The 18,713-nt window shown below is 46.0% G+C and overlaps 1 protein-coding gene across 1 annotated transcript in view; it reads right to left on the bottom strand.

The window, feature by feature from the left end:
• ldb3a (LIM domain binding 3a) overlaps window positions 1-18,713 on the bottom strand; it is a 166,422-nt gene that overhangs the window by 85,939 nt on the left and 61,770 nt on the right. The window contains exons 3-4 of the mRNA XM_073025736.1: window positions 16,309-16,460; window positions 4,014-4,089 (exon numbers count right to left, since the gene is read on the bottom strand). Coding sequence (XP_072881837.1) covers window positions 4,014-4,089; window positions 16,309-16,460 — 228 coding nt within the window. The remainder of the gene's footprint in view (window positions 1-4,013; window positions 4,090-16,308; window positions 16,461-18,713) is intronic.

Genomic DNA, 18,713 nt, shown 5'->3' with positions numbered 1-18,713 from the left:
GCCAGTTCACCCCTTTCCCTCTGGAAGGTGCTGACATTTGACAAGGGCTATAAGGTGGCCAGCACGATCAGTCACTCATGTCGCTGCCTTGGTAGGTTCAGCACTGGCGACTGAGGTTACTCACAAGTCTGTCGCTGTGGTGACCAGGACCAAACCGACACCAGGACATCTGCAGTCTATCACTGAAGTCAATTAGCATGAAGTAAGTAAATGAGGTACAAACTCTGTCGTGTCTGCACCAGGAACCTCCAGCATCTTCAGACATGTACCTTCCTTGAACCAACACACAATGAAGCAAGACAGCTTAAGATCCGAATGCTGGCTCAGACATTCACAGAGACAGGAGATGAGAGGGTCTGACGGAGATCAGTCCAGTGCTTTTCGACTCTGCTGCACATGCCAAGGGAGCAACGCCAACCCGAAACTGGATGGAACATCAGGGGATGAGCCCAGGATTGACATGTATGCTGTTTCTGAAAGGATTTCCTTCAGGATGCCTGGCTCAGAGTAAGGATGTCAAAAGACAGCTTTAGGAAATGCTGATGGGAAGTGGATTCTGTTGGTGATGTGCCAGCAATACAGCCTGGGTGGGCTCACTAACCCAACGCCTGATGGAGTGGATGAGGTTCACTCAGCAGGCCAATCCATTTACAGACTTACCTTTATCTATCCAGCCTCATAAGGAGAATTACCTTCCTCGCTCCTACCTCTGTACTGTACTCAGTAGTTCTCCTTAGTCAGTCCCAGCAACTCACTGTATCTGCACTGAGCAATGGAGATAGCGTGTGTGCGTGTGTGAGAGACTCCACTCACACATGCAAACTTTTGCATACTTTTATGTGTGCGCCGGTGTGCCTGTGTCACACAATGATCTTGCCAAAATGAAAGGATTAAGGGATTAGCCCAATCATCTGGTCAAAATTGACTTCCACCAGTTGCACTTACTGGCTGCACCATCAGCCTTTACGTCGGAGCCATTCAGGCAAAAGAGGACAGCACATGGGGCTGGTTATACAAGAGTGGGTAAGTTCTGCATTTGCTCAGTTTCCTGGGAATATCTACACATCGGAGAGGAGGGACTAGCACCTACCACTGGGGAAGGACTGTGGTGCTGGTGAAAATATCCATTCTCGACCTGCTGTAACGACACAGCATCAGCAACAGCTTTTCTACACCACCACACGAGTGTTGCTTGGGGGAAACAGAGGAGAGCAGCAAGACACAGCAAGGAAAAGTTCTACTGCAACTGATAAACAAAGGAAACATCTGCATTGTTACTTCAACAAGAAAGTACACCCAGAAGGGAGAGAAATGAAAAGCAAATTGGTTGCCGGCCTAACAGCTCTCTCTTCCTTCATGGGACAGGGTCCATAATTGAGGGTCGGCGGAGATTTTGTTGAGCTTATTAAGCAGCGGCTTGAAAGAGCCAGGTGTGTTGAGAGGGCTGCCAGCAGTCACCCCGAGGTGGTGCTGTGGGCTCATCTGAAACCACAGTGCAGGCTCGTTGTAGTCACTTATCACCACTGAGGCTTCTGAAGATGGTGCTGCCCTCTGGTTTGCATCTCTCCCAGGATCATCATCCTAGCTAGGAGAGGAATAAGAGCAGGTAGAGAGCGAGAGAGAGAACAATGAGTCTGAGAGAGGACAGCAATGGATGGGGTAAGAGGAACGATAGGAGAAGTGAAAGCATTAGGATAGTACAAGGGGGCAGCAAGGCACAAGACACCCAGAGGGTAGGTGAAGAAGGGTGAAGCAGAAGAGAGCAAGGAAGATGGGGAGTGAGGGGGAGGCAGAGGGAGCCAAGCAACTTTAAAAACATACATTGAACAGAATCAGTCAGTAGCAAATCTCATTCACTGTAAGATCAATGGCCTGATTTGGAAACATGTTTCAATCTGCACACTGATAAATCAATATTCTGGCGACAATGAGGTAGGTGCTTTATACGGAACTGGGTGAAGAACAAGCAATGCACCCCACAGTAGGCCCTGGCAGCCCTCAGGAAGAAGTCTCTGCTCTGATTTGGATTTGACCCTCTATACCAACAAAAATCCCTCTATACCAACACTGTGACACTCAGCCCTACTTTGAGACATTTAGCAGAAGATGGTTCCACAAAGGATCACACTTTTTCTTCGGGAAACCATGCTAACATCTACATCTTTCGTAAAAGCACTACATTTTACCACAGGCTGGGCAATACTTGACAAAAAAATATCAAGCCTTTAAGTTATAACTATTTAGACTTCAATCACCCTGATGTTTCTATCTTACTAATCAGCACTTGCTCACTCCTTACACAGTCAGTGAATACAGTCACCACTTGACCGGTTATGAAGGTTCTAAGTCCCAGGAGAAGTGAGCCAGGGATAGTCAGATGGACATCAGGTACCATATCTTAACCTTACCACCCAGCGTGACTGGGCAAGGTTAGGACTGAGAAGTTGGAATACCAAATTTAGAAAATCGCTTAACTTTTAACCAAATCCCAATCATTAGATACAGAGAAGGGTTTTCAACTCTGCCCCATTCAGTGCATAGTGGATTTTACATTATGAAGGTCCTTTGCTCATTGGCATGCAACACTAAGTTGAGAAGTCACTTTTCCATTTCTTAATGGGTTTAAAATATGACTGTGTCATTATAAATATGCTTCCAGAAGTCCAATATAGTTCGGGATCATCAGCCGTGAGGTTTCCAGAACAGAATTGTTGGCTCTCCCCTTGTAACACGGTTTCTTTCATTGCTTTGGTGATTGACTGCAAAATGTTACAACTGCCAACACTCAGCCTTACAGGTACAACCTTGGCAGCTAGCTGTTATAGGGAGGTATATAAGATGCATGCAGCACTCTTCCAGCCACTGGGAACTGTTGCTTCACTGAAATGCGAAGGGAAATGGAGTACTCCCAAGGACTGGTGGAGAGCACCATCTGCAGGAAGTATGCCCTTTGTGCTACTGACAGTAGGCTGCCCTGGTGTTCTCTGCAAGGAATGCTAAGTAAATGAAGCCAACGTAAGCCTGACTTCTCTAAAGTGTACACAACACCACTGGGTTTTTGCAGCCGCTCCCGTCAGATTAAATCTTCTCCCTTCAAAAAGAGAGCCAAAGTAACTTCCTGCAGTGAGCAGCAAATTTTGAGGAGTGGCAGAGATCAGCAGCAGTGGCCTAGAATGGTTTTGAGGCAGGGAGGCAAAGAAGGTGTATGACCTCCAAGTAACAACAAAGTGCTGCACAGTTGAGGCATGTGTGAGGATGAACTCAAATTACAGCGCAATGAGGAACATCTTGAAGACCAACTCATGTAATTGTTGCTTCTTTGAGAAGTCAAACTATGCGCTTGAGTCCCAATAAACTCTGGGAGGGCAAGGCTTTGGTTAATGAGTCTTGAATGCCACCTCCCACCAGGTCACTGTGGCAGTAAGTGTCATCCCTCACATCTTCGTCACACACGTAAACATTCATCTCTGACAGAAGTATTCAGGGTAGACCAATGGGCTTAACGTGCAGGGAGATGGCTGAAGCTGCAAGGAAAACTCAGTCTTAAATGTAGAGCAAGCAATAAAGCACCAGGCCAGCAGCTAAAGTGTTGCCCTTTAAGCAGCACAGTTTCAGGGCCACAAAGTTGCAAAAGCTGGATGCATTGTGAGTGTCAGGCAATTCCGGCTTTTCAGACCAGCGAAGACAAAAATCCTTCTGGAGACACATGAAGGACGATATTGGCCTGACCTTGCCGGTTATGGGGCTCACAGGTTGGCAGTACAGCAGGGTGGCCCAGATGAGTAACTGCACTTCTTGGGGCTAGGACCTGGGCAGAAGTCCAAGTCCAAGAAAGTCAACACTAGCTGCTGAAAGTGGAAGATTTCCTTCCCAGTCCCATTCCTACAGTGACAGTAAACACATACAGCCCGACCTGTAACTAGCTGAGCTGGCAGAGTGGATCAGGAGTTTGCACTGAGGGTTGTACTGACTGCAGAAGTTACGCTAGCTAGACTTGGTGGGACCAGTCCTACCTTCTGATGAGGAATCACTGGCATTGGAGAATCCATTCTCAGAGAAGCAGTGGGAATTGGACCTGGGCGCCTTGATCTGAAAGAACAAAATCACTCTCTGTTAGGATGTTGTATAAAACTATGCACAAGCCCTTCTGTTCTAGTTGAAAGTAGCTTCCAATTCTCTCTGTCAATGGCCAGGCTCAAAGCATTGCTCCAAATCCTCCCTTGAAGCAGCCGGGAATATAAGCACCCACAGTAGTTGACAAGGCTAGATACACTGCTCATGACCTGACTCACAGCAGAACAGGGGCAACGTGAATCAGAAGCTGTGGCCTCACCACATCATGGTCTAACGTAGTGAACAACATGAGCCTTAGGTCGCTATTCTCACATGCCAAAAACAACTTTGGTTTTACTCCTTTTCTTCCCCCTGTTCATCCTATCCCCTATCCCCCACCAACCAAGTTTACAACCCCCATTCCACACTCCTGAATTAAGGCCACATCCCCTCCACCACCCAACCACCTAAATCTAATAAAGTGGCCACTGTGTGTATGTTTGTTGTCTTCTGTTGCTGTAGCCCATCCACTTCAAAGTTCAATGTGTTGTTTGTTCAGAGATGCTCTTCTGCACATCACTGTTCTAACACATGGCTACTTGAGTTACTGGTGCCTCCCTGTAGCTTGAACCAGTCTGGCCATTCTCCTCTGACCTCTCTCATTAACAAGGTGCTTTCACTCATTGAACTGCCGCTCACTGAATTTTTGTTTTGTTTTTGCATCATTCTTTGTAAGCTCTAGAGACTGTTGAGCGTGAAAATCCTAGGAGATCAGCAATTTCTGAGATACTCAGACCACCCCGTCTGGCACCAACAATCATTCCACAGTCAAAGTTATTTAAATCACATTTCTTCCCCATTCTGATGTTTAACCTGAACAACCACTGGTTCTCCTGACCGTGTCTATACTTTTATGCATTGAGTTGCTGCCACATGATTGGTTGATTTGATATTTGAATTAAAGAGCAGGTGTACCAAATAAAGTGATCACTGAGTGTATACTTAGATCTGCAGCTTGCAGCCCCGCTGAGAAAGATTTTGGCCCCTACTCTCTCATCCTGGATTCAACAGATTTCCACTGTCATGTACCAGCTGCCCTTCTAACAGGCCTCTCCAGATCCAACCCATCCCAAGCTGGCTTCTGCTGCCGTTTAGAAGCTCCCCCAGTGTTCAATCCCCTATTTACAAGCAGGTCATTCCCCACCTCTCAGTCCCCATCACCCCTTCATAAAGTGCATTTCAATTCAATTATTGTGCATCCTCCAACCTGTCCCCATTGAATATTCTGTGGTCAAAGGGGAGAGCCTCACAAAACACAGGACAAAAGGGAATGGGAGGTGGGGATTGGTGAAGAGGAAGGTCGATCAGTCTATTACCCTGTTCAATGAGTGGCTGACCCCACAATGTAACCAAAGCCTGGTGACTGACTTTGATGATCTCATTCCGTTTCCTGTTTAGCCCACTGGATCAGCCCACGAGTCTGCGATGACAGCACAAGAGCAGACAGCAAAAGCCACGGGGATGTGGATGGGACACCTTGGCTCCATTGCAGATACAAGAAATCTGTTCCTAATCCTGTGGTTAAGCTGTCCCACCAGCTGCTTTGACCAGTCCTGAGAAGTCACACCCACTGTAGGATGGCCTCTCAGGGAACAGAGTTTGGTCAAGCCAAGGGGTTTGTTTCTGACCTGGAATCAAAGTCTGAGACTGGGATCACAGAATTAACTCTCCACCTCTCTAGATTGGTGCATTTTGACTCCAGGTGAGATTCCCATTTGTTAGTATTGTTTGACATTGAACTGCATATAACCATGGCTTATAGACTGGAAAAGAGTAGACAATCTTCCCAGAGAAGAAACCAGTATCGCAGGGCAGCCAGTGAATACATCTGTTGCTGATACTTCTCCTCCAGAGGATGTCCAGGCAGAATGAAGGGGGGTTGGTGTTAATCATTACTCCCAAGTTTGGAGTTCATATTCCTTACAATAAAGTGTGCTTCTAGCTGGCTAATGTACCGATATCTGTGTTGATTCAGAGGAGCATCGCTCTGCAAATCAGTTGACTCAATTGAACTCCGTGCCAGAATGCAGTCAAAGCTACCCAGCGTCAAACAGAGGGTCAGCCGAAAGGCCAACAGTGAGTTTATTTAATATGAAACAGTGATATGAGAAGACTCCAATGTGAAATAAATAACTACAATAATCAGAGTTCATCATCTTCCTTGGAATGTTAGAACAATAATCGCTGTGTTTCAATTACAACAGCTTGGTGAGTGCTGGCCGCTCTGCTGCAGGGTGCACTACCTCAGGAGTGGAATTGCTGCTACAGTGGCCCTGCTGGGTGAAAAGCCTCACAGCTGAACATCAGCTGCACCTTTGGGGACAGGGTCGTGGCCAGAGAGAGTCAACCTCTGGGGCTGTACTGATAGGTAAAGGTGACAATCTGAGGTATGGGGGCAGAGTGAGTCAGAGGAAGGGGAGAAATGGTCAAGATCCTCAGGAAATCTGATGGTGGGGGGTGTAAGCTTGTGGCTGGATGGCGGGGCATTGGGAAAAGTTTGGGTGGGTGGGGTCTGGGCTGCTGGAATGGTTGGGGGAGGGTGGTGAGAGAAATGATCAGCGGTGAGGGTGCAGCAACAGCTGAGAGGAGAGCACAGAGTGAGCCCCCATACCAGCACAGGGGCCCAGCCCCATGGTGAGGCCCCCAGACCAGCACAGGGGCACAGCCCCATGGTGAGGCCCCCATACCAGCACAGGGGCACAGCCCCTTGGTGAGGCCCCCAGATCAGCACAGGGGCCCAGCCCCATGGTGAGGCCCCCAGACCAGCACAGGGGCCCGGGCCCCGCCCCAGGGTGAGGACCCAGACTAGCACAGGGGCACAGCCCCATGGTGAGGCCCCAGACCAGCACAGGGGCCCAGCCCCATGGTGAGGCCCCCAGACCAGCACAGGGGCTCAGCCCTATGGTGAGGCCCCCATACCAGCACAGGGGCACAGCCCTATGGTGAGGCCCCCATACCAGCACAGGGGCCCAGCCCCATGGTGAGGCCCCCAGACCAGCACAGGGGCCCGGGCCCCGCCCCAGGGTGAGGACCCAGACCAGCACAGGGGCCCAGCCCCCATGGTGAGGCCCCAGACCAGCACAGGGGCCCAGCCCCCATGGTGAGGCCCCAGACCAGCACATGGACTCGCCCCAGGGTGAGGACCCAAGCCAGCATAGGGGCACAGCCCCAGGGTGAGGCCCCAGGCCCGTGCATTGCTGGGCAGATCCATTTGCCCCGGGAATGATCCAACAGCAAACCATGTGTGACTGGTGGAATTTGAACTAAAGAGCACAAAACCACTGAAGAAGGTGTTCCACATTCTATGCCCCTGTGCTGATCACTTCCCTGTGCATTCAGATTCCTTATTTCAGTGGGATTCTGTCACACAATCCTAATGGATGGTTCGGTGCTGGGGTATGGGGTTGCAAACGTAGGTACATTTCCTGGGTGAAATGATGGTCTCATCTTCCACTGTGTGGGGCTGGAATAAGCAGCAGTACCTGGCGGAACATGGAGACACTAGAGACTGAAATCGGGAGCAACACTCAAAACATTGGAAGAACTTAGTGACTGAATTCACATGAAGGGCCTTGATTGAAATGTTGACTGTCCATTTTCCTCCACAGATGCTGCCTGACCTGCTGAGTTCCTCCGGCGCTTTGCTACACGTGATGGAAGTCAGCCACCAAAGAAATGGTCCATCACTCCCATTCCATGACTTCATTGATCGTTTCTCTGCTCCTCTCACTTCCCTTCACATCCAGCCATACTATTGCCTGGAAACCTCGGTCCACACTGTGACTGCACATCATGTTTATATAGGACAGGAATCTCTGTAACTCAGACAGAGTAAGGATGGTGGGTTTCCTTACATAATCACCTTGGCTATTAATATCTAAATCAATGATTGCCCAAGGCAACCCAATGATCAGATTTCCACATTTGCTAATGATGCAAAACTAGCTGGGATAGGGAGCAGGGTGCAGGACGTGAAGAGGCTTCATGTTAATTCAGACAGTCCGTCCAGTGAGGCAACACCTCACGCATGAGTCTGTCAGTATCATCTACTGTATCCGGTGCTCCCAGCGTGGCCTCTTCTACATCAGTGAGACCCAACACAGATCGGAATACCGGTTTCTTGAGGACTGTTGCTCTGCCCACTGCAAAAGACAGGATCTTCCAGTTGCTACCCATTCCAATTCTGAAATTTTAGTCCATGGCCTCCTTGACTACCAAGATGAGGCCAAACACAGGTTGGAGGATCAACACCTCATATTCCATCTGGATAGCCTCCAACCTGTTGGCGTGGACATTGATTACTCTAACTTCCAATAATTTCTCCTCCTCTCTCCTCCTTTTCCAGTCACAAATCTGGTTTTCCTCTCAGCCCTTCTTCCTCATCTGCACTTCTCCTTACTCTTCCTTCCCTTTCTTCCATGGTCCACTGTCCTCTCCTATTAGCTTCCTTCTTCTTCAGCCCTTTACCTTTTCCACCTATCACCTCCCAGCTTCTTACTTCATCTTTCCTCCAACACCCACATTCCACCCCCCCCCACCAGGTGTCGCCTATTACCTGCCAGCTTGTACTCCTTCCACTCCCCCCACCATCTTATTCTGGCTTCTGCCACCTTGCTTTCCAGTCCTGATGAAAGGTCTGGGCCCAAAATGTCAACTATTCATTCACCTCCACAGATGCTGCCTCACTTACTGAGTTACTCCGGCACTTTGTGTGTATTGCTCGGATTTCCAGCATCTGCAGAACCTCGAGTTATAAATTCAGACAAGCGACTGAATGGCCAAGGGCAGATGCAGAATTATAAAGGAACAATGTCATCTTATCAACTTGTGTACAAAACACCAAATCACAGTGTATTTTCAAAGGGGGAGAGACTAGGTAAACTGATGTTGACAGGGTCCCGAGTATTCCTGTACACAGTCACTCAAGGCCAACATGCGGGTGCAAGCAAGCAATTAAAAGACAAATGATACATTGCTTTAATTACAGTGCTTTGAGCCTACAGTCAAGAATGTTTCACTGTAGTTATACTGGGCAAAAGTGAGATGACATCTGATATACGTGTACACTTACAGGCTCTTTACACAAAAGGATACCCAGGCAACCCCTGCCTTACAGACAGGTACAACCACAGCCTCAAGGGTCTGAGAGGGGCTTGGCGCAGGTATAAGACGTGTAAGATTATTAAGTTTATTGATTTTTGTACTGACTCTCTTCCTTTGTTTTTGTTTGTAGAGAATAGTGGGGGGGTTTCCCATATAAAAATTTCAAGAAGTCTTTTTTTCTTTTTATGAATTGATAAGAGGAGAATTATCTTTTTCCTTATTATACATTCTATATCAGATTAAAACTATGCATGATTTTGATAATGTTTATTTCACCTTCTGTATGTATTCTTATTGATATATATATTTGAGATAATTCTCTTGCTTATATATATGCTCTTTTTTAAATCAATAAAAATATTGATAAAGAAAGAAGAAAGAGGTGTAAGAGAAGTACACAATCTTGATTTAGTGATATTCATTGCTGATTCAGAATTGGATCTTCTCTCCAATATCTCAATGTGAGTTGAGCTGATTCTACGCCGTATCTGTGGCAGGGAGAGATACAACACCACAAACCCTGCAGCCACACCTTGGACCACCTGCTCTTCCTTGGACTCCATCCTGCCCCACTGCCTGTCCTCATGAGACTCCATCCCTGGAGCATATGGTTTAACTCTGGTCTTCCGTCAGCGCGGCCCAGCTCTTGTCGACATCTTCACCCCTTCTTGGCTTACCATACCATTGCTGTCACCATCTGTCACATCTCGCTCTCAGCTGTGGGTAAGTGTGCCCGACGGAGGTCACCAGTGGGAAAAAAAAATCAGGTGGTAAGTCGCAACAGCAAGGGGTTTATTTAGTACCAGGTGAAAAAAAAGAGCAAACGCTGCCCAAAAGTTGTGAAGAGAAAAGGTATTTACAAATAGACAAATGAAAACAAATATGCACAAAAATTTACAAATCTAGAGGCTTTCTCCAAGACGCACTTAGTCATTAACTTTCCAATACAACTATTCACCAACTGTCAAATCCAAACTCCACACCCCTCGCCAAAGCCAAACTGAGGGCTTACATCTGCCTGCATAGGGTGCAGTCCGCCTGCTCCCACTAACCCAGGCATTATTTTTGGATGACCTACACTGTCCCTTGGGTCTTTTGGGGCTGTTCTGCTGTCTACAAACTGATGTACCAGTGTGAGTGAAAGTAACTGCTTAGGACGCCTCTGTCTAAAGTCCTTAATTTAATGAGCACGTTAGCTGAAGGGATTGTTTTGATTAGCCAAGCTAGCAATTGTTTTACTGTTGGCATGTGTAAATGGTGAGCTCCCAAGAACTGCAGAATGGGAGGGTAAAGTGTGTGAATTACTGGGGAAACTAGACCAAGGACAGAATGAGGAGGTGTGACTAACTGGGCAAAGGGGCAAGATTAGCGGGTGAATTAGCATCGCCAACCTGTTCTGTCACATCTACACAGCGCAGCATACAACCATAACTCACTGTAATGAACCCATCGACCCACATGTCTGAGATGTGGGAGGGAACTGGAGTAGTCAGAGAATGAATTAATTCCTGGCTGATGCACCATCAATAACTCTAGGAGACTGGAAGTGAACGATAGGCTTTTATTAACAGCAAAAAGGGAGCACCACATCTCGACGACTGTGGGAGCAGCAGTGCCCCAATCACCTTTATACAGGGGTCTGTGGGAGGAGCCACAGGAGCAGTCAGCAGAGGAGTGTTTCCAGACAGGTATACATAGTTTACCACATTGGCAGACAGTGCTGGCAATCAGGATCAAACCCAGGTTTCCTACACTGTGAGACAGCAGCTCTACCAGCTGTGCCACAGAATTTGAGACCAGTCTAGAAGAAAACACAACTGAATAAGCGTGTACGTGAATAAATCCTGGCAAGTGCCTCCTCTTTAGCCAATGACCCTCTGCCTCTGCACTGTAACAGAGTGGGGGTGAGCACAAACCCTGCACAGAGAGCCTGCATCAATCAGCTCAACAAACCCAATCCTCTACTTGCCTGCATCCATTTGGCTCAACATGTCCTGCCTGGAACTCCTTACAGGGCTCAACAGGGATGACGTTCCCCAAGGTTGAGGAGTCTGGAACTGGGGTTCATGGTCTTAGAGGAAACGAACACAAAATGCTAACTATTCCTTTGCCTCCACAGATGCTGCCTGACTTGCTGAGATTTTCCACCAGATCAATATTTGCTCGAGCTCGCAGCATCTGCATCCTCTTGTGACGCAGTTCCAGAATAAGGGATAGTCTGTTCAGAACCACAACGAAGAGGTATTCCTTCACACGTGGAACAGTAAATCTTCGGAGGTCTCAGCCCATGAGTTATGGACATCCATGGGTTTCTGGATATTTTGGGAAGTGGGACAGAGCAGGAAGACGGGGCTTAAGCAAAGAGGTCAGCTTTGATCTTAAGGAATGGAGCAGCAGCCTTGAAAGATTGAATGGTCTCTGCTCACTCCTTATTCTCATGCCATGATTTTACTGAATTATGTTTGCCTCGGCCCTCTGGTGAGAGAGTCCTCAGTTCTCATTGTGCTGAATGAGGAAGAGGGAGGCACAATGCTGGTATCTATAAGAGGCTTTCAGACCCAAGACCCACTCTGATTCCTCACACACAAAGAAAGTTTTGATCTATTTCCCTTGACAAATCCCTTAATCTTCTTAGATTATGCTTTAATCTTTGAACTTCATTGCAGAAGCCTGAAAACACATACCACCAGGCTCAAGGACAGCTTGTACCCTGCAGTTATAAGACTGCTGAATAATCCTTAACCTCATATCTACCTCATCATGTCCTTGTACTCTGTCGACTACTTGCGCTGCCTATTCACTGCAAATAAAACACTGTATTCTGGGATTCTGCCTTTGCTTTTCCTTTCTACTACCTCAATACTGGTGTGAAAATGGTTGTCGTGATGCATCTGGTGTGGTAGTGTAGTGGGTAGTGCTTGTCGCTCTCACTGTCTGCTTCCACCACTGGCTGGCAGTCTTGTGAACAGGAGAGCTGAATGTGTAAGTCTCTCCCTGCCAGTACACAGACTCTCCAACAGCAAGCCTCATGTAGTGCCTCCTCACTGGCAACACACGGAAACTGAACTCCTTTCGGACTCAGGCTGAACTATAGAGGATGGAGTTGTAAATCTGGCCTCTGCACACGTAGCATGCAGACCCACCAGATCCCTAGCTATGGGTAAATAGCGCCACTGCCTGTGGACAGCCTTGGGAGAGACAAAGCTCTGTCGCCAAGTTGGTGCCAAACGTATTGCTTCATAAGCTTTCCTTTGGACTACACTGGTGAGGCTGAGAGGAGGCCTTTGACAACTGGGCATCTCAGGATCTCCATACCTTCCACCCAGGCTTGTGACGAAAATCATCATCACCCATTGTCCTTCAAGACAGACAGATGCCAACCAACCAACCTCAATACTGATGTAGTTAAATGATTTATATGGATGGCATGCAAAACAGAGCTTTACACTGTACCTCAGTATATGTGCAATAATAAACCAATTTACCAATTAGAAGCTCAGACAATGGAATCAATAAATTAAGTGCTCAGATACTTCTTGGGGATGGTGAACAAAGCGTTACTTGGGAATCCTTAGGGTCAGAGTCTAACTGATGAGTCAAAAGTGGAAAAAGGGCAGCAAAGTAGGAAGATGGAGCAGTTTAAGGAGGGAATTTTGATGTTAGGGCATACACTGCTCAATAAATTTCTCTGGTTGTGGAGTGCTTATAGAGTGGCACAGCTATCTTGGAACACTGCAGAGGCAGAGAAACTCAGAGGTAAGGAAAAAAAGACCATGGGTGGATGTGTATTTTAAAATCATTGCACTGCTTACCTGGGAGTCAATGTCACTTAGAAAGCAGGGGTGATGGTTTGAGATTTGATTGACATGCATTGAACTAAATGGACCTTCTCACTTATGGGCACTTTAAAATGTCACAAACTTCTGGTTTGTCCTAACACCCACACTTTAATATATTCAATTCTGCTTTCTGAATTTTCTTTCTGAGAGATTTTTATATATAAATTTAATTGAGGCCCACATCTCTTAATCTTCTCAGTTTTAGTTTCTCTCTCACACAAAGTTCTGCAGATGCCAGAAACCTTGAGCAAAATGCTGGAGCAACTCAGCAAGCCTAGCAGCATTTGTGGAGGGAAATAAGCAGTTGACGTTTCAGCCCAAGATGACGCCCCGAAGAAGGGTCTTGGCCTGAAACATTGACTGCTTTTTCTCCTTTGTAGATGATGCCTGACTTGCTAGGTTCCTCCACCATTTTGTGTGTGTTGCTCAAGATTTCCAGCATCTGCAGAATCTCTTGTGTTTATGGAACTATTGTACTGTATTGCAATTGTATTCCTGTTCAGTAAGCATGATTCAGACATTTGGTATTGGTGTTACTGTCTGTGGGATTATGACTGAAGGCCTCCAAGTTAGAATTCTGCCTAAACATGCATGTGAAGGATTTGAGACGTTGAGTAAATCAAATGGTAAACTTAGAGGTAAAATACAAATTAATCCTGTTCCTTACACAGTGCCAAGCCTCCCACTTGGAAAATCATGCGGTCATTTGGAGACAGATGAGAGGACTACACAAACTCGGAATGTGCTCACTGGAACAGCTGAGATAGATGTATACACTGTATGTGATATGGACCAACATCCCATCTCCCAGCAAAAAGAACTTAGAACTGGATGAGAAAGGTTTTCTATAATACAATTGCTCTGTTAAGGAATGAAATTCCCCATTTAAAGTCATCTAATGTTGGATGGAATTTGAAGGAAGGGAGGTGGGGGGTAGGGGAAGGGGACAACAGTAGATTTCAAGCTATTCTCCTGTTAAATTAGTTGACTACTACATCATCATGGCAAGGAATTACTCTCAAGAGAGAAGTTCATTCCCCCCCCCCCCCCCACACACACTGTTTTGATCTGGATTATACATGTAAATATAATCAGCATGATTTAGGGAATCATATCATATCTGACCCTATTTGTGAATTATACTGAAATATTTCTGTATCTGAATCTAATGTTGATGACAAAGCTATTAAATCTTTTCAAGTGTTCACTATAAAAGTTATCTTGTGCTTGAGTTCAGAAGGTACCATTCCATAATTTATGCAATTATTCCTTACACTGTTTGAAATGAGGCAGTAACTCTGGTATTTTCATTGAAGATATCCATCAGAAAAATATTACAGTTCAACAAAGTTCCTGTCAAGTACTAAGAAATGGTCTAAGTCCATGGAATAATATGTGCAGTACTTTATGTATGGAAATGGAGCCTACATCTCTCTTCCACCTCACTGATTAGGATCTTGTTAGTTGGGGTATGTATTTCTTGCTATGAGACGTACACAGACTTTACATCCTGAGTCGAGAAGCAAATGAGACATTCCAGAAGGAACTTGTTTTGCATCAATTTTATTCCCATTTAATGGTGTTGAAAGGTGTACAACAGGTGGCTGCGGCTTTAGAAAATGGAAACGACACTGCTGATGCCTTGGGGAAAGTAACAACAGAAATGGTCACCAAGCACTAGATGGTTTATCAAAATCATTATCTTCTCTTTGCAGTTAAGGGAGGAACATGCAAGGAGTGTTGTACTTACATACCTGACGAGTCTGAAGACAAAACTGATTTGGCTGATCATACCCATAAAGAACCAGATAAAACACTGTACATCAATCAGATGGATGGAATTTCTTTGACTGCATTCATCTGAGTCTTGGAAGCTGGGGTTACTCAATATTATAAGTCAAAGTATTTGTCCTGATACGCTTTATCATAATTATCAAGGGAGATCACTAACAGAATAGTTCAAACTTGCATAAATGTGCCTATTTATCAAGACAATCTAACTAACAATGACATAATTCTATGAATACCCTTTGATATTTCCAGAACTCAGGTGAACTTCTGATTGTTTTATTATTAGCGTAGATACACGTTTTTCTGCCACTGAATTTTCAAATGTATTGACTCTAAATGTGTTGGAATTACACTGCATAATTGTTACTTTCTTTGCAGTTTAACTTCCTTATGCTTGTTTGCATTTTTATATATTTATTTATGTATATGAAATTGTGCGCTTCCTAATGGTTACAGTTCTTCTGTACTATTCTGGAAGCTTCTTGGGTATTGCATTAAATGAATAGGGGCTATCTGATTGGTAACTCTTATCTACAGAATTTGAATAGAACGTAATCTCCGGAAATTCAATAGAATAAACAAACTAGTACAATACGAGCAGAAAACATTGGCTCTCTCTCTTTCCTTTGTTCCTCTCCCGCTGTTGCCTTTCCTTGCTACTAGTCTCTGTTTTTTCCACTGTTCTCCTTTCCCAATCTCTCTGCTCTCTTAGCACATAATAAATGAGAGTGAGCAACATGTTTTATGCCTTATTCTTGACTACTGAAGAACCTCAGATCAATAACATCAGCATCCAAAAAATGAAACTCCTCAGTTGCCACCTGACAATCGCTATGTGGTCCACAAACCCAAAACAAGATGATGCAAAATGTGAAGCGAAGTTTACAGACTGAAGATATGTGTAAAGTGACAAACTCGGCCACTCTCATGATACAGGAATGACAAACAGGTTCATTTAATTGTTGCAGACAGCTGCTGGAGCTGTGTGCCATGTTTTTATCAATATTGCAGATGTCAATTTGGAATTTTGTGCAACACACAAGAACATGTTTCTGAGGGTTACTGACCAAACGCAGGCGAACGGGAGAAGCCCGGTGAGTACCTTGGTTGGCATGGACCTGTTGGGCCAATAGTCCTGTGTGACTCTACGAACAGAAGTTGCACAGGATCCCAGGCTATGATGACTCAATAGTGGATTCAAATATATCTAACATGTTGATTTTAAAATCTGACAATCAAGTTGGCACAAAACACCCGAACAAGCTTAATAGAAGTCAATACCCCATGCAGACCCTGAGGAAGTCAATGGTGCCACATGATCTATCTCAGCCTTTCTCTCCCATCTGAGGCTTCAACCTCTCCAACTTTTGACAACATGGCTGCCCACCTTTGCCCCCTGAATTGCCACTGCATTCTCCACCCACCACGTCCATTCCCAACACAGTAACAAGTCTGCACCTACTTCTGGAGGCTCAGGTTCAGGGCATAGGTGGCTGACTTGATCTTATTCTGACAGTCCAGGTGGGTCATGCCCTCTGTGCTGACCCCATCGATGGCCATGATGGTATCTCCTTGGTTGATGTTTGCCTGAGCCGCCTTGCTTCCTGGACTAACCTGGAATGAGAAGAGGCGTGGATAAAGGTCGGAGTCTGGAAAGTTAAAGAATGAAAGAATCAAATCCACAAACTAACCAACCAACATCTGAAAGGCAAAGACGGGCTGGTGTTCATGTGTATAACCAGTCCGAGCCCACACAGCACATACAAAACAATCCTCAGTTTATGAAAGAAAACATGCTTCCTGAAAACATTTCAAGAGGAAAAGGCAAAATGATATGCATTATAGTCATATTGGTACAGTGTCTTTCTACATGGAGAGTACTGCACTATTCCTTAAAACAAGAAAAGACTTTTTGTAAATAGAACATAGAGCATGGAACAGCACAGCAAAGGAACAAGCTCTTCAGCCACAATGTTGTGCTGAATTACTCAAACTAATAAGTAAATGTAAACTAGTTAATTCTGCCTTCATAATGTCCATATCCCTCCACTCTCTGCACATTCAGGTGCATATTTAAGAGTCCTTAAACCATCCCTATCAGAATTGGTTGTCCCTTCACCTCTGGCAGCACATTCCAGTCACCCATTAATCTATGTGCAAAAGAAACGTGCCCTGCACATTCCTTTGAATGTGCCCTCACCCATCTGGTCAAAGCCAGGTTCCCCAAAATGTTAACAGCGCTATAGTGAAAGTCTGTTTTTGAGAACGTTTTTGAAAGTTGAGGAGTTACAGCAGCCGGGGATAACATAGCATGATGGCTCAAAGCCTGGGGACACGCTCTGGATAAATGCCACCACAAAGTTGCAAAGAACACAGGGTATAGGAGACTATCTAACAACCTGTCTTTGTGTAGTTATTGAAATATCTCAGACAAAAGATGAATCAGGAACTGCTCCAGACTGAAAAGAAAGACTGTAAAAAAATAGGAGGAGGAAAAAAAGAATTGTTCAGAAAGCTATGATTATGCATAGATTGGGGCTGTGATTGCAGACTCTGAGGTCAATGCTACTGAGTAGGAGAAGAGCCTGTCCTAGAAACTTCAACCATTGTCCCTGCTGATGCTGATACATGTTCCAGTGCCCAGTGCTGACAGACATTGCCTTCCCAGTATCTCCCAGTCAACTCAAGCTCATACAGCATGTCCAGCTCTCAACAAGGTTTGGACTCTCCAGGCTGGATGCCACCACTTTATGTAAATAAGCCACCCCAATGCCACGGAGTCGGCTAGTGACACTGCTGTGCATGGGGAGGTCCGACTGGCAGTTAGTATGAAAGGAATAAGTCCCTCCCATTTTGTTCATCAACAACTCAAGTCCCTCTTTGAGGTGGAGCCTGTCTCAACTGATGACCCGCCTGTTGTCTCAGTGCAGCCACTTGACTGTGACTAGCACTGGCAGAACCTTCCTTGCGTCCCACCCTACAAGGGCAATAGAGTCACAGAGAGATATGGCTTGGGAACTGGCCCTTCAGCCCACTGAGGCTGGGCTGACCCTCAACCACTCATTCACACAAGTTCAATACCAATCCCGTTTTATTCTCCCCATCAGCTCCCCAAACTCTGCCACTCACCTACACAAGCAGGGGTGCCACACAGTGGCCAGTAAACCCACCTAACTGCACACCTTTGCGACATGGAAGGAAACCAAAATACGCCCACGCAGTCACAGGGAAAAATGCAAACATCACACAAGCAACATCGAACCCAGGGCATTGGAGCTACGAGGCAGCAGCTGCTCCATTTGCTCACCATCAGCATCAGGAAGTCAGGCCTGATGTATTCAGAGGACCCTTGCTCCCAGCTTTACACCATCATTGGACCCTTGCTCCCAGCTTTACACCATCATTGCCAGTGAAGTTTGGAACCTTGCTGCCCAGAGTGGGCTCAGTCTCTCACAGAACATCCCTGGACATTTTTTGCTCTTTTTCCAAAGGAAGTTTATACAGTGATTCACACCATTACAATGCCACAGTATTCCATGGGGCAATCTATTTACAGTCAATGGCTTCAAGTTGCAACACAGTCATCTCTATCCAGAATGCACTCGAGCCCCTGTGGTCTTGGAAATCTCCCTAATGTACCCATGGATACCATGTGCTCCTTCTCACGGGACACACAGGCATGGATTTAACTCTGGAAAGAGGGGCAGGCAATCAGCTCTGTCACCTGGGTTCATGAGTGGCTCCCCAGTCCAGGCCCAGGAGCAAGCTAACTAGAAGGTTCCCCCATCTCACCCACTCCTCTCGGCACCGGGTGACCAAAGATCAGCACCGTGGGGCTGACGTGCGGCTATGCCTGTTGTACAGCCG

This window comes from Hemitrygon akajei, chromosome 21 (assembly GCF_048418815.1).
Source record: "Hemitrygon akajei chromosome 21, sHemAka1.3, whole genome shotgun sequence".
Lineage (NCBI taxonomy): Eukaryota > Metazoa > Chordata > Chondrichthyes > Myliobatiformes > Dasyatidae > Hemitrygon > Hemitrygon akajei.
This window is presented reverse-complemented; position numbering and strand designations above follow the sequence as displayed.